We start from the raw sequence: 17,460 nt of genomic DNA, 5'->3' as shown, positions 1-17,460 counted from the left end.
GTGGTTCTATAAATAGAACCCTTGTGCAGAAGCAAAAATTGGCGGTTGCATTATTTTCGTTTTCTCTCACCCTCTCGCTCTCTCACTCAAAGCCTTCATTCGTACCAGCTAGCACTGAGATTGAAGGAACCCGTTCGTGTGGACTGAGTAGAGACGTTGTCATCGTTCAACGTTCGTGATCGCTTCGTGGATCTGCATCAAAGGTTTTGATCGTCACAAGAGATCTGCACCAAAGGTTTCAATCGTCACAAGAGGTAAATATTCTATCACTGATCATGACCATTCGTAAGGATCTCTAAAGGAGAAATTTTAATTTCCGCTGCGTTTTGGACCGCAATTCTCCTTCATTGACATCATTAAAATAAGGACTAGGCATATTTTCCTTCACAATATTTTGGACTTGGCTTGATTTCATCAAGTTGTTCAGCGCATTTCATACCCTGCTCATAATTGATTCAACGTACAAGACCAACAAGTACATACTTTCATTATTGGAGATGGTTTGTGTCACTTCTACTGAGAAGACCTATTTTGTGGGGTTTACATTTATAGAGAGTGAAAAAAAGGAGAAGGTTACTTGGGTCTTAGAGGTGTGTCGGGAAATGTTGAAGGACCAAGAAAAGATGCCTAAAATGATTGTTATCGACCGCGATACCGTATTGATGAGTTCAGTTGCAAAGACATTTCCTATTTCTTATGCATTGATTTGTAGGTATCACATAACAAAGAATGTGAGAAGTCGGGTTAAACCCGTGGAGGGACGAAACAAATAAAGTCTGAAGATGGAAAAATTGTGAAGGCGGGTGTGGTTGTGGAAAAAATAATGGATGCATGGAATTGTATAGTAAATTCTCCCTCTAAAGAGTTATATGTCGATTATGTTATACATTTTAGGAAGATGTGCGAGAAATATCCTGATTTGTTGAAATATGTTGAAAGCGCAATTCTTGACTATGTGAGGGAGAAAATTATTTATGCATGGACCAATCAGGTTAGACACCTTGAGAATACAACAACAAACCGAGTTGAGTCTGCCCATGCTACATTGAAGAATTGGTTGGGAAATAGAAAGGGAGAATTGTGTAGAGATTGGGACTCTATGAACGAAATGATTTAGAACCAACATAATGAGATACAAACATCATTTGGTCTGAGCATCACAGTTTTGGAACACAGATTTAAAGAAAACAATCTTTATTCTTAGTTGGCGACAACATATCTCGAGCAGGTTTGAATTAAATTTTTCATGAAGCCAAACGAGCTGATAATGTCGGCTCTAATAGCGTAAAGTTTAGATGCACAATTGTGAAAACTTGTGGTCTCTCATGTGCTTGTGTTATAGCAAAAAAAAGGTGAAACTTGGTAGATCGATAAGAATGGGTGAGGTTTGCACTCACTAGAAGAGGCTTAGGTTTGATTATCATGGTGTCATAAAAGACGGTAAATCGAATATCTCTATCTTGACCGAACGGGAAGTGATACAAGAGAGATTTTTGAAAGCTGATGACAATATGAAACTCTATATTAAAGAACAATTGAGGAAGATTTCTTATCCGGAAACCACTGACTTGAAACCTCCATCTACCGGTAAAAATAAAGCGTGCTCCGAAGAAGCTAAATCTTACATTGAGTGACAATTCAACGGTGTGGTCTCCTTCGTATTTCAAACATGTTGGCAAAGTTTTTCTAAACTCACCAACTCGAAAATCTCAAAAATGTGTTTCAAAGTAGCTCGCATTAGCAAACCATCTCCTTCGCTGCCTCCGCCAAAGATTACATTCATTGACGAGATGACGATTTTTATGGACAAATACATCGAGCGGGTCGTCAATATTAAGGGTGACGGTAATTGTGGTTATCGAGTTGTTTCGGATTTACTCGATAAACAGGAAGACAAACATACACTTGTCCGCCATCAACTTATCCATGAGTTGAGGACTCGAAGAATCATACACACGGCTTTACGGAAAGAAAGAAAACTTTGATGCAATTTATGAGTCTCTCGTTCCTTGCCTTAGTGGACCGGCACCGGAGGCTAAATCGATGTGCTTTCCTGAAATGTGTCACCTCATAACATGTTCGTATGATAGAGTTTGTATTGATCTTACACGATACAGTTTTTCAGAAACTTTTTTGCCAATGAGTACCGCACCACCTCAAAATCCAAAAGATTGCATTATGTGTATTGGGTGGCTTTCAAAATCACAACATTTTGTTCAAGTTTACTTGAAACCAGGATGCCTTATACCACTTATATTACCGGAGTGGGCAGCTCATTCAACAACAAAAATCGAGACTTGGCCAGACCATTTTTGTGGAAAGGATGCAAGAGTTCGAGAAATCGAGCAATATTGAAAGAGAATCAAATGCACAAAAATTAAAGGGGGTATCACCCATAGATTTAGCCGACAACAAATATTTTGATTCGTTTTAATTTTCTATTTAGTCAGACAAATTAGTGTATGTAATTGTGTCTCAATATTAATGAAGTGTAATATATTCAATTTCTTAATATTTTAATAAATTGTTTATCTTTGTCAAAACATTTGTTCATTTGCCAAACAAAGTCATCAATTATATTTTGTTTTCTGCCTGTTCAGGAGAGGTTCCTGAGATGTATCTTCGGAATAAGACAATATGGAGATATCGTATATGTATCTCTGAAATCAGCATTGATGCTTGATATAATTTTTGTGGTCCATATTTGTCTACAACTTTTATAAATTTAGGTGTCTTGGTTTTTTATTTCACACATACAGTTAATGTCACTAATAAACATGATCTGATTTGTCGCAAATGTCTCCTTCTACAACAGAACACCCAGCCAAAAGTTTAAGTTCAGCGAGTACACCTCTTTTGCAGATCTGAAATACGAAATCCATAATCTCATACCTTACAGAGACAATCAAAAAATTATGAAACTCAAGTACCGTTCACCGTCAATTGACAACGGAAGGAAGATTGAGTTCAGCAACTTTGAACTCAAAACGGATGCAATGTATGTGCTATGAGGAATATATTTCTTCGTTTCAAAACAAAAGATTTACTCAAATTGAAAGCAACGATTTTAAGATCGATCGAAGATATTGTGAAGATGTTAAAGCATCCACCTGAATATTAATGTTGTATTTTATGCTGGAATCATCTATTTAATGGTGATTTTATATTATGAATGATAATTTTATTGTCAAATTACAAGTTTTTGTCTTTAATCCTGCTAAACATACATTACAAAAATGCATATACAGACACATTCCACAGAGATATATCTCCAGATTTTAAAAAAAAACTAACTTCTAGGTTGTCATTGAGAATAGTCTAGACTGTGAGTGTATTGGTAGTTGTGCAGAGATGCAAAGACGCGGATTCGAACCCCATTCCACATGTTCCTTTTAAGTCTCTTTAAAAGGTGAATTAGAGCCGCTAGTTTGCCAGTGGCTATGCTACTTGACAAAAGAACGTTACATTCATCATGTTCTAACTGTGGACAAAAAAGAATAATCAACAATTACTAAACTTCAAGAAATATAACAAATGTTTTTTGTACACATTTAATAACACTGAATTTTATTGTGAATACACCTATCAATACAAATTATGCAATCACCCCCAAACAAGAGAAAAAATTGAACTAGCTCACTAGCTCTAGAAATGGTATACAACCCAATGACGAGTCAAGGGAAAGGTGAAAAAGGAATTGCGATTTTCCGTAATTTTAACTAATTTTCCATGGTATATATGACGACGTCGACGGACACTATTAAACAGACACCAATCAGGGTTTCGCAAACATTCCTTGTGTTAATGATGAAAAATCATAATCATTTGCCGTCTGTGTAGTGGTTGATGATACTGGAGTTGCTGACTGAGGTTTACTCGCTACTGCCGTCGCCGCGCCATTAACTGGAGTAACCTGTGCCATCGGAAAAAAACTGCACCAAGTGGTAACAAGATAGCCACATTCAGATCAATCCCTAACAGCTATCTATGTTCTATACTGGAATTTAATGGGCTTTTAAATACACGGACTAAGGGCGTACCTAGAAGGTGGATACTGAACTGAGCTCTCTGCTGAATGCGCGGAAGTCATGTTCATTGTCTGATCCATAAGGAAGAAGATAAACAAATTTCAGAACAGATAAAAATCATCAATCAATTATATTAAAACTCACATTGGTTATTACCTGCATAAGTTTCTGCAATTCTCCCTGACCACCCATGGGAATTACTCCTGGAACTGGGTAGCTTGCAGCTGGCCAACTTTGAATAGGTATATTGAGACCAGGTTGCTGTACATTAGCAGGATATTTGGCATCCCCAGTAGCAGATTTAGCAGCAGCTGCAGCCGCCATTATAAGAGACTGTTGTTGTGCCAGCATAGCCAACTGCTGTTGATGCTTAGCAAATGGAGACACTATATTGTTCTGCATATATCCCATTTACTGTGTCAGGTAAATTCATATTGACATATCATAACAAAACAACCCATCTTTAGATAGAGATCAACAGCAAGACCAACAGCTAAATGCAACCATAATGCCCCATAAGACATGAAGGAAGTCAATAAATAAGACTAATTATATCAACTCATAAAAGGATCTCACAATCTTAAAAAGCATGCACTAACAGTTTCAAAGAGGCTCATAATATCATTTTTTATATCTTTTTGTGGTGTTTCAAGAGCAGAGTTTGGCGTTACTGAAGATGAGTCTTTAAATAGATCCTCAATTCCAGAGGCGGGCTGGGGTGTACTCTCAACCGATTTCCTCGTGTCCGTTTTCTCAGTTGTTGACGTCTCTGCAGCAGCTGCAACAAATATAGCAGACAAAATGATCATAAGAAGCTTCTCCAAATCCTCATCTATAATTCACCGATTATTCACCCAAACCCCTCTCTCATCCCTACCTGCACTTATGTCTCTTCCCTTTTCCATCTAAAAAACGTAGCATCAGAATACAGAACTCCCATTATTACACATGAAAAACTTTTATAAATCACTAAACCAACTTTAGACATTCCTGGTTCTAAAATTTTATTCATTCTACCAATTTATACAAAAATATTAATTGTAGTCCATTTTCTTCAGAGTATTCTCATATAATGACTCTCATGGATATTCATACTTTAAGTTATTAAGCTAGAAAAGCATGCTTATTATCCATCGTATAGCAAACAAGATAATCGCCACATGATAGAACCTATGAATGTCAGTTTAATTGATAGAGATGCTTATTATCCATCTTGTTGCAATGACATTTTGTAAATTCTAAAAGATCATAACACAGGAGTTAGAAAAACTTGTCTAGATATTGGGTTGCCAAAAATTAAAATGTAGATGATATATAACATACTGCTATCTTAGAGCCAACAAATAATTTTCCATTAGTACGAATGTTCTCTACATTGTAATGTGTTACATAAACCTCTCATTCAAAGACATCACTATTCTATTAACAGAATATTGTTTCCATAAGCTTCATACATTTATTCTAGCTCATATTCTAATATTAGATATCACATAGACAAATATATATTCTAGCTGCGCAACATGTGTATCATCATTCATTCAAAGAAAAACGTGTGGAACTGTGGATCATCATCTAGTTGCATTTTATAAAATTATACCAAGAAGAACATACACTGAAAACCTGCCCAGTTGTTATCATCATCAGCAGTAGCATCAGCTACGTCAGAGCCCTTTTCATTTGGATCATCCATAGACAACATGTCAAAAAGGTCCATTGCAAAATCAACTTTTGGAGGGGGGTTATGAACTGTGTCAGTCATCTGTGACGTTTCAGGTTGCACTTGTGGCACCGGAGGTTCCACTTTATCAATATGCTGATGTTTAGCCACTGGAGCTACCTGTTTAGAAATTGGTTGTTTTTATACCTTTAGAAACTAAACACTGATATTTGCAAGCAAAAAAAATTCCTTTTGATAAAAAAAGATAAGACGTTAATTGCTCTGTATCATAATTTATCATATAAGCTATTGTAAATGTATGTCAAGCTAAATTATTTTTTGTAAAAGATGTCAAAATCATCATCGATAATATTTTCCAAACATCCATCACCATCAACAAGTACCTAAACCAACTGAGATCAGAGAGGAAATATGGGGGAACTGTACTTCTAATTAATTCATTATTTACAAAGAGTTCTCAAATATATACATACAAGGCAAGGCTAAAAATAAGGAAAGGATAAAGTCAAATCTGAAGGGAATGATCCTAATTTCTTATGTACACAATATATGAGCACTCTTCCTCAAGCTAGAGCATACAAACTGTATGCATCGAGTTTGTCATATGCATAAATTACCCTTGTTCCGCAGAGACTTTATGAAAATATTGGTTAATTGATCATTAGAGCCAACCAATAACATAACATTCTCTCCGGACAAATCCTTCTAGTGAATGAAATGACAATTGATGCCAATATGTTTAGTTTGCTCATGAAAGAGTGAAAGGGAGACAATGTGCAAGGCTGTAAGGTTATGGCTTTTAGAGTTTTTGAAATACTTAGTGTGTTTGGATTGGCAGGACAAAATTGATTTTGAAAGAATTGAGTTTGGTATAATTGATTTTAACATAATTGAGTTTAGCAGAATTGATTTATACAACAAATTTCAGTGTAAAATCAAATTCAAATTCAGAAGCTACAAATTCTATCTTCAAGTAGAATCAATTTTGGAGGCAATGTGCAAGGCTGCAAGGTTATGGCTTTTAGAGTTTTTGAAATACTTAGTGTGTGTTTGGATTGGCGGTGGACAAAATTGATTTTGAAAGAATTGAGTTTGGTATAATTGATTTTAACATAATTGAGTTTAGCAGAATTGATTTATACAACAAATTTCAGTGTAAAAATCAAATTTAAATTCAGAAGCTACAAATTCTATCTTCAAGTAGAATCAATTCTGGAGGCAGAACCAATTCTACTTTAAAGAACCAAACACCTCAAAAACACTCCAGAATCACTTCTAGACTTAGAATTTCTTTTGACTCTTTCAAAAGCCAAACCAAACATGGCTTGTTTATTCTAGTTGGAAGAAATAGTATATGATGTTGCATGAGTAGTGCCACTTTTGGGGGAAACACTCACTTAGGATCACGTGATAAAATGACTGGGGAGGGTGTTGTATTTTCATTCATTTTTTATCCATTATTGAATCTTATAACTATTTTAGGCAGGTGGAAGAGATATTAACTTTCTCTGTAGGAGCATATGCTCAGGAAAGTTCTTTGTGGAAGAGCTTTGTTCATTCCATTATCATATTAATCAAATTCACCGGTGTTCCCCAGATTCCTAACACCAGAACTTGCAGAGGTAGATCCAGCCTATAGGTTCTGATAGTCTGAAAACTCTTTGATCATTATCTGGTTGATTAATTCAATGGAATCATGAATTGGGAAACCCGTCATATTTCTTCCCACAACAAAACAGGTCTAGGATACTGTTAAAAGGACACCTACTCTAATACTTAGAACTCTTCCTAGATCTATGGTTTTAAATCAAATTTTGGAAGGCGGGGTTATATGAATGCGACTACCTTGAATTAATGACTCTTTGGCAAGAATTAGATCTCTGCTATGAGGATAACTGGAAGTGTACTGAAGATAGTGTACAATCTATCAAGAGGTTTGAAAACCATCAGGGTTTTTTTCTCCTTGTAGGGCTTGACAAGGAACTCGATGAAGTAGGGGGGCGAATACTAGGAAAACCCCTATTGCCATCTATTCGAAAGACTTTCTTAGAAGTGAGAAGGGAAGGAGCTAGACAAAAAGTTATGGGAAATTTGACCTCCTAATGTGAAGAAGAAAGGTGAGAGTTGTGCACTTCGAGCTAATGATAGAACTAGCAGAAAAAATATATGAAACAATTTAAAGGAATGATGAAATGAATTGTCTTTTTGTATTAATAGAAGGAAAGGTAAATAGTTAAAGTGTATAACCAGAGCAGAGCTCCTCCAGAGAATACAATCTCCTAATACAAATGATAGCAATAATCGTCCGTACCCTAACAAACACCACCCTCTCCCATATATCTCCCACTACTAACAACCTTCCTAAGAATCAGGGATTTCCTTTGCCACGTCACTAACAGAATTGTTCCCCACTTTCTTACCCATGCGAACATAGACTCTCCATACAGCAGGATTGGGCCTTTCATTAGTAACAGGCCCAATAGTAGTTGTTCTATCATTACCTTCCCCAGGAACAACAGCCTTGTCCTCAAGGCTGAGAGAAGGGAACTGACTTTTTAAAACTGACTCATCCTCCTAAGTTGTGTCTTCTACAGCTCTTCCCTTCCAACGCACCAACCATTGTCGCACCCGCTGTCCATTTTTCATAATTGGCCTTGAAGCCAACAATTCTTCCGGTTCTTCTAAGTGTTCTGACTCTATCTCGAGCCCTTCCGGTAGTTGAGGTTCAGCAGCATACTCCCCAATAGCCTTCTTAAGTTGAGATATATGAAACACCGCATGTACTCGACTTCCTTCAGGCAGTTTCAACTTATATGACACTGCTCCTATTTTTTTCTGGATAGGAAAAGGTCCAAAATACCGTGGAGCAAGTTTCTGATTAATCCTTCGAGAGATTGTTTGTTGCCTATGGGGTCGGAGCTTCAAGAATACCCATTCACCCACCTCAAATGAATAAGCCTTTCTTTTCTTGTCCGCGTATCTCTCCATCTGCTCTTGAGCCCGAGTCAAATGATACTTCAATTGACGTAGAGCCTCATCCCGATCAACCAACTCAGCTGCCACTGCCTCTACCTTAGTTTCTCCCTGTAGAAATCTCACCACAGTAGGTGGTTTTCTTCCATACACCGCTTCAAATGGCGTCGTACCCGTAGACACATGGAATGTGGTATTATACCACAATTCGGCCCACAGAATCCATTGTGACCACTCCTTCGGTTGTTCTGATGCAAAACAACGAAGATATGCTTCTAGGCACCGATTTACAACCTCCGTTTGCCCATCCATCTCCGGGTGATATGAAGAACTCATACTCAACATAGTCCCCTACAAAAGGAATAACTCTTTCCAGAATAAGCTAACAAATAAGGGGTCACGTGCAAATCAGCCATTACTTTCTTTAAATAAGGATTATTCCTTACTTCATGTTGGATTTGTTGCTCCTGCATACATACTGGGAATGACATTATTCCTTTTAGTTCCACTTCTTCATGCATTCTTGAAAGGGCATCAGCAGCTTTATTTTCTGGCCCGGGTTTGTACACTACCTCAAAATGATAACCCAATAGTTTGGCTATCCAATTTTGTTGATCAGCAGTAGTGATACGTTGCTGGAGCAAGTGTCGTAAACTTTTTTGATTGGAATACACTACAAACTTCCTTCCCAACAAATAAGGACGCCAATGTTGAACGGCCAACACCAATGCCATCAACTCCTTCTCATTCGCCGACTTACTCAAATTATTCTTAGATAAGGCTTTGCTGAAGTAAGCTATGGGTTTCTTTTTCTGCATCAGTACCGCGCCTATTCCTCTCCCGGATGCATCACACTCAATCTCGAAGGGTAGTGCAAAATCCGGAAGGGTTAAAACTGGAGCTTGAATCATAACCCTTTTTATATTCTCAAATGCCTTCAACTCTTCTGGTCCCAATGAAACCCTTCCTTCTTGGTTAACTCCGTTAACGGTTTAGCTATCTTACCATAACCCACAATGAATTTCCGGTAATACCCTGTCAGCCCCAAAAAAACCCTCTCCCCTTTGACATTATGAGGAACTGGCCATTCCAAAATGCTATTAATTTTTGCTGGGTCCACTGCCACCCTGTTTAGATATTACATGACCTAAATATTCAACCTTCCTGCTAGCAAAATTGCACTTCTTTTGGTTAACTACAAAACAATGGTGTTGCAAAATCTCTAATACTTGGGACAAGTGTGCTAAATGTTCCTTCCACCCCTTACTGTAGACTAGAATATCATCAAAGAAAACTAAGACAAACTTGCGAAGCTAAATGTTCCTTCCACCCCTTACTGTAGACTAGAATATAATCAAAGAAAACTAAGACAAACTTGCGAAGATATGGCTTAAAAATCTGATTCATGGTGGATTGGAAGGTAGCTGGAGCGTTTGTTAATCCAAAGGGCATTACTAGAAACTCATAGTGTCCTTCATGAGTCCGGAATGCCGTTTTTTGCACGTCTTCTTCCTTCACTCTGATTTGGTGATAACCGGATTTCAAGTCAAGTTTGGAGAAATACTCGGTTCCATGCAACTCATCTAATAATTCATCCACCACCCGTATCGAGTAGCGATCTGGAACTGTAACTTTATTCAACTCCATTTAATCACTACACATCCTCCATGAGCTATCTTTTTTTTTACTAGAATGACAGGGCTTGAAAATGCGCTTGAACTGTTTCGAATGATACCTTGACTCAACATACTCCGAACTTGTTTTTCGATCTCCTCTTTGTGGTGATGAGGGTAACAATACGGTCTTACGCTTACTGGTCCAGCATCCTTTTGTAACTCAATGGCATGATTAATTTCTCGTTTAGGTGGTAGCCCTGTATTTTCTTCAAAAGCTCCCTTGAATTTGCTCAACAATTCATTAAGCTCCTGCTTTTGCACCTCGGTCAGTTCCTGTACTTCATTTGTTGGTACCACTTCTTCTTCTAACAAACTGTGCAAGGAGTCCATCGATGCATGAGATATGTTGTTGGTTGACACCTCTTTGGTAGTGAAGAATTGACCATGTAATTCCACCCTTTTTCCTTCCCATAGAAAACTAATGGTCATCTTCTCCCAGTCAAAAGTTACTTTTCCAAACCGTTGCAACCAAGCCACCCCCAATATCATATCTAGGTCACCCAATTCGAGGACATAAGCATCAACACTGGTGGTAAAGTCATTCAAACACACCTCCAATTTTCTACATCTTCCTCTTGTCGATACTCTGTGACCATCACCCAACTTCACTCCCATTGATCTTCCTTGCTCAACATTTAGCCCTAAAGCAGTGGCCACATGAGGTGAGACAAAATTGTGACTGGCACCGCTGTCAATTAAAATCATAATTGAGACCCCCTTCAAGCTTCCTTGGAGGCGCAAAGTGGTAGGAGGGGTATTGTTCGACTTAATGTTTGTTTCAGTAATACCAAATAACCCCATAGAGTTGCAATCTAGCACCTCTTCCTCATCTTCCTTAACTTCGATGGCTATCACCTCACCTTCCTCATTAATAGTTTCATCATCTCCCAAAATCACCAACCATCACCCAACTTCACTCTCATTGATCTTCCTTGCTCAACATTTAGCCCTAAAGCAGTGGCCACATGAGGTGAGACAAAATTGTGACTGGCACCGCTGTCAATTAAAATCATAATTGAGACCCCCTTCAAGCTTCCTTGGAGGCGCAAAGTGGTAGGAGGGGTATTGTTCGACTTAATGTTTGTTTCAGTAATACCAAATAACCCCATAGAGTTGCAATCTAGCACCTCTTCCTCATCTTCCTTAACTTCGATGGCTATCACCTCACCTTCCTCATTAATAGTTTCATCATCTCCCAAAATCACCAACCTGAGTTGTTTCTCAGCACACTGATGAAGAGGATGATACTTTTCTCCACATCGGAAACACAACCCTTGTGCTCTTCGCTCCATCAGCTCAGAATACGGCAAGTGCTTGAGGCCACGGTTGCGTTCTCCTCCATATCTCCTTCCTTCGTCACCTCTAGATCTGGTTGTGCTGGTGTTTGCATTCGTATTCCCATTTGGGTTAAATGGTGAAGAACCCGTTTTACTTTGCACCGATCCAGCAGAATAATTAGTAGACCCATTTCCCACCCGAGTCGAACCTGGGTTATGTTGAGACCCAGAACCTGTTTTCCAACTAAGCCCATATCCTCCTGACCCACTTCCCTTCCAATTACGGGGCCCACCAGCACTTACTCTTGGCAATAACGACCCACGCATCTCCGTCTCCACATCACGAGCGATCTTCATCGCCTGAACCCGTGAACGTGGATTCATTGTTCGAACCCTCAGACGAATATCCGTTTTGAGTCCTCCCATGAAATACCCCAAGTACTGCTCCTCCGGTAACCTCCCTACCTGCGACGATACATATTCAAAGGTGGTGATGTATTCGTCAACCGTTCCAATCTGTTGTAAATCCTTCATTTCCTCAAAAGGGTTATCGCTTTGTCTTCCCCCATATCTCTCAATTAAAGCCTGTTTTAGCTTCAACCATGTCAAGTCGTCCTCCGTCTCCCTCAACAAATTGAACCAGTGGATCGTTGCTCCTTCCATGCTTAGTTTTGCCAATCGGACCTTCACCTCCTCCGATGTACCCTGAACTTCGAAATACGTCTCAGCACGTGTGACCCAACCCACAGGATCGTCACCATCAAACGATGGTAACTCCACCTTCTTCACCGCCATCTTATACTCTATCACAGACTCCTCCGAAAACGTAGGTCGTTCCACCGATTGTCGTCGCTCCCACAGTTTCGTAAACTCACTCATCATGGTATCACGAAACTCTTGCATCATCATCTCACGAAAATCTCTCAACTCCTGACGTACATAATTCTCCACCGCCGAGAGCCTTTCCTCTACTGTTCCCATTCGATCTGACAACTTAGGTGGCATGTACTGGACAAGAATTCACTGGTACCTCTCGAAGATCCGGCAGGTCGGACCAATGATAGTACTAGCAGAAAAAATATATGAAACAATTTAAAGGAATGGTGAAATGAATTGTCTTTTTGTATTAATAGAAGGAAAGGTAAATAGTTAAAGTGTATAACCAGAGCAGAGCTCCTCCAGAGAATACAATCTCCTAATACAAATGATAGCAATAATCGTCCGTACCCTAACAAACACCACCCTCTCCCATATATCTCCCACTACTAACAACCTTCCTAAGAATCAGGGATTTCCTTTGCCACGTCACTAACAGAATTGTTCCCCACTTTCTTACCCCTGCGAACATAGACTCTCCATACATCAGGATTGGGCCTTTCATTAGTAACAGGCCCAATAGTAGTTGTTCTATCAGCTAATACTTCTGATCAAGAGCAGTAGTCTCCCTCAAACTCACTTCCACTCACTAAGGAACTAGAGCAACTGTTCAAATTCCTTGAGTCTCAAACCACATTTTGTTCTATAGCCAATGAAGGCCGGGTTTTAAGGTATGCTTTCTTAGTGTCAACCCTAGCCATACTTGGATTGTTGATTATGGTGCTATTAATCACATGAAAGGAAAGACTAGTTTATTTTCTTCATATAGTCCTTGTGCACATAACTTGAAAGCTAAAATTGCAGATGGCTCACTTTCCGCCATGACAGAAAACGCTTCTGTTGTTCTTTCTTCATTATTAACCTTTCAGATTGTCTTACATGTTCCTAACTTGTCATATACTGATAATAAACTATTCCAAGAAAAAAGTGTCAAGCCCATTTCTTGGATATTCATTGTGGATTTTAAGATTTGACCTCGAAGAAGATGATTTTTAGTGCTAAGCAGAATGGAAGATTATACTACCTTGAAGGTGGACCTAGAACTAGACACCAATCCTGCCAAATAATTTCATTCTCTAAACCTTTTGTTATAAAATGAGGAAGATGTAATGTTGTGGCATTTAAGGTTAGACCATCAGAGGCTTAAATATCTAAGACATTTGTTTCCCAAATTATTTGTTGATCAAGGTTTTTCTTCTTTTCAATGTGAGATTTGCAAATTTGTTAATACATCACTGAAAATTACTTTCCTATGCAAACATAAGAACCTTCAAAACCTTTTTTTGTTATTTATAGGGATGTTTGGAAGCCTAATAGGATAAGTTCTCTGTCGAACAAGACGTTTATCATTTTTCCTGATGATCATACACTAGACTTTGTTGGGTATATTAAAAGAATATTTTAAGGTATGACTAACTGTAAAAAAAAAATCTTTAAATTGGTGAAGACATAGTTTAATTCCCAATATACAGGTTATCAGATTGGAGATGAGGTACTGGAGCAAAGAACTGCATGCTGCTATCTAAGCTACTCTATCTAAGCTCGAGTAACTGGCTTTTCTTGTAACAATAAAATTTGTAATAGTAACATATCTCTAGCAGGAAGTCGGACTTTTAAGACATGCAAGAGACATAAACACAAGTAACACGCGTGACAACATTAAGGATGTATTCCAACGTGTCACAAAGTTACCCAAGGTATTCCTTCTTTCTAGATTAAAAAAATGTTATTATTTTACGATGTGCACAAATCCACAATTAAAAATAGGTTATTGGTAAGAATGGCGCATAACCACTACTTATCAATTATGTTAATTAAGCCCCTAGAATCTAAAAAAAAATCAATAGTTATGTTTATTCATTATGTTATTTGTTATGAACTTATCATCATTGTAGTATCATCTACCATCAATCCTATTTGTTCTTTTACTAAAAACTTAAATATCCAAAACCACCCAACATGGTGTGATATGTGGTAGATACCTGGTTAATCATTCGGTCAGGAGTTTGATCACTTATTTGTATGTGTGGAAAAACATATACTAACCGATATTAACCCCTTGAATTTATCTCAGTTACCTCAAAAGATTAATCTCTGTATGTGGGGGGATACCTTGGTTTGCCAAAGAGTAATCCAAAATTGGGCATTCAGGATACACACATACATATTGGGACAGTTTTCTTAAAAATAAAGGGGTAACTACCTGAAATTTAAGAATTGTGTTTGTTCCCCTACGTTGATAAGGGAACTCTGTTTTGTTTTCCCTTATATTAGTTAGATGCAGTGACTCATGGGTCTACTCTGACTGCAGAAGAACGGAGTTTACAGCTAAAATACCCACGCAATTAACCACAAGAGTATGAAAAATCAAGAGAGAAAGAGAGACCTGAACATGTCCTTTAGGAGGAGCAAGAATACTAATTCTAGTAGCAGGATTTGCATTTGATGGTTGGATTTTCCTCCTTTCCTCAAAAGTATTCTCTGCAACATAATTATGCCCAACTCTTTCAACAGGTTTTTGCCATTGTGAATGACTTTTCTCTTCTAGCAGTCTAGAAGGTGATTTTGGCTTAGTGTCCCTTGCAACCCATCTCTTGTCTTCATACCTTTAAATATATGCAGTAACGAAAGCAAAGAGTCAGCTTCAGCAGGTGCACATAACAAGAAATATACATTTCAAACTGTACAAATATTTAATTAAATGAAACAGCCTGGTTCAAGGTATCAACAAACATACTTTGCACGAATGAAGTTTTCAATACCAACTCTGTCATAATTTGGAGGTATTTCTGCTTCCCAATAACTATTTGCTTTCTCATTTCCCATAGCTTTTTAAAATAAAGCACAGAAATTCAAATAGAGTGAGAAAACTATATAACAGATGTACACTAGAAAAACTCAAAAACCACAAGATCGTGGCTATTTAGATTCACTTACATTGAATAAATGCAACCTGCTCTGGGAGCCAAGTGTCCAGAGTAGCAGAGCGAACCTGCAGAAAAACTATTAAGTGAGCATATAATAATAACAAAAACAGTGTACAAGCTGAAACTTAGAGCAGGCCTTTAACTTTAACTATCAGGAATAACAAAATATCCAAGTAGACGATCATGCTAGGTATCTTCAAATAAAAAATTTAAAAGAAAAAGCAGAATAACATTATATATTGACCAACAGATACCCTACAGCAGTGCTACATACTTGTAACAACAAAAGCAAGAAGCAGAATACCAGTTAGAGAATATTAATGTTGCTCATTTGGAAACCATTTGTCAGTATTTAATTAAGAAGTTAAGTGAGCAGAAAAATAATACAGCATCTCAAAACAAAACATATAGTTTAGACTCATAAATTAATATTCGACAATACAATTGGAGCAACATAGCCATAGGCAAACAAGATACTCAATGTAATTGAATTAAGTTTATATTTCTATATGAGACAACCATAGCTCAAAAGTTCTCCCTGTGACTTGTTTTCTCATAGATTAAACTAAAACCTTTTAAAGCACCGGCATTATAAAAAAAAAAGCATACAGAACCCAACCAATTTTACCATACAAAGGAACATAACATTATTATTACCTTTGAAATATGCACCCCAAGACTTCGATGTATTCCTGAACACTGCATGCAAATAAAGATGCCAAGATTGACACTAGCCCATCTTGGTCCTCTGCAAATCAAAATTTCCGTACAAAAGAGAAACAAAATTAGAAAATAATCCTGAAAATGCTTAATACAATGTAATCCAGTATTCTTGAGCGAAATAGTATATCTCTTTTCTTGGTTTCCTACTGTCCTGAGAATGCAAGTTAGCAATTGGACAATTTTGATTACGCCAGATACATACTTAGCTTTGCAGTCAGCACATTCCCTATTCTCTGGTAATTTAAGAAGTCCTTCTAGTATCTGCATGTAATTTAAAGTAAACAAAAAAAAAACATTTAACCAGAAGAAAAAAATTAAAAGGGAGACAAAAGTGTAACAAGTGGGAAATGCAAGAACACTATATATGTTGATCAGGATTCGAATAGGGTAAAATAAACCAAACATCCATATCCAAAAGTATAACATTTTAGAAACAAATGCAGCCCTGGTATTCAAATCAAAGAAGATCCCTCAAATATGTTGTCCTTAGATCAACTTGTCTACGAATTTAGAAAGATACAAGTTCAAATCAAAGAAGCTAATAATGATGGAAGAAATCAATTTTTATGTGATGACATAAGAAATCAAAAAAGTGGAAAAATGCAAGTTGGATTTCTCGAAAAACGAATCGGACAATGATTGAATCGAATCGGACAATGATTGAATCGAATCTGAACAATTAACTAGATTGATCTGAAGAAAATGGTGTGTTGAGGAACAAAATAGGAAGGCATCATCATTAACATTAAATAACAAAACATGGGGAGGAACGAGAACCTTTTTGTGCTTGGCGTTGAGCTCCTTAGAAACGTTGGCTTTCTCGTTCATGGTTACACGAATGCTATGAGAAATGAATCAACGAGAGAGAGAGGAAGACGAAGGATATCGAAGATCAAATTGGTCTTTTAACGCACTTTCTCTCTCCTCTCTCTCTAGATTGCGAATTTTGCTTAATGTTTATTATAATAAATGAAGGAATGGTAGCAAAACAAAAAAGATTATTATGATGACCAAAGAAGGAAGATAAAGAGCGATGGCTACTTTCCTCCCTGCCTACTAATATCTACGCTTTAAGTTAAATATTTTCTCTTCTTTTTTTTAATTTATAAATACTCTCTAAAATGAAATATGAACAAAATTAATTAATTTTAAAAAAATCCCAACAATTGCATCAAAGTTATTAATCGACATTTTAACAATATTGACATCTCACTTATATAAAAATCTCTATAATTATCATAATTGTTTCGTGGATGATAAAGTAATGTTTGTTACGGTGGATTTGAGTTTCTAATGTTGTGG

General features: G+C 37.4%; 1 protein-coding gene across 2 annotated transcripts; it reads right to left on the bottom strand.

Annotated features, from left to right (window-relative positions):
* Positions 1–3,498: 3,498 nt before the first annotated feature.
* Positions 3,499–17,204, bottom strand: LOC127075453 (ADP-ribosylation factor GTPase-activating protein AGD5). Of its 2 annotated transcripts, none has more exons than XM_051016913.1 (11): positions 16,936–17,204; positions 16,361–16,419; positions 16,093–16,183; positions 15,446–15,500; positions 15,246–15,336; positions 14,895–15,114; positions 5,640–5,865; positions 4,628–4,806; positions 4,185–4,424; positions 4,041–4,099; positions 3,499–3,932 (listed from the first exon to the last, which is right to left on the bottom strand). In XM_051016913.1, exons 1-11 carry the CDS (start codon positions 16,984–16,986, stop codon positions 3,776–3,778), a joined length of 1,428 nt encoding a protein of 475 aa, XP_050872870.1. In that variant the 5' UTR covers positions 16,987–17,204; the 3' UTR covers positions 3,499–3,775. The 2 variants fall into 2 exon arrangements, with proteins under 2 accessions (XP_050872870.1, XP_050872871.1); XM_051016914.1 differs by having other exon boundaries at positions 4,700–4,806.
* Between the last annotated feature and the right edge of the window lie 256 nt (positions 17,205–17,460).

Source organism: Lathyrus oleraceus, chromosome 4 (genome assembly GCF_024323335.1).
Source record: "Lathyrus oleraceus cultivar Zhongwan6 chromosome 4, CAAS_Psat_ZW6_1.0, whole genome shotgun sequence".
Lineage (NCBI taxonomy): Eukaryota > Viridiplantae > Streptophyta > Magnoliopsida > Fabales > Fabaceae > Lathyrus > Lathyrus oleraceus.
This window is presented reverse-complemented; position numbering and strand designations above follow the sequence as displayed.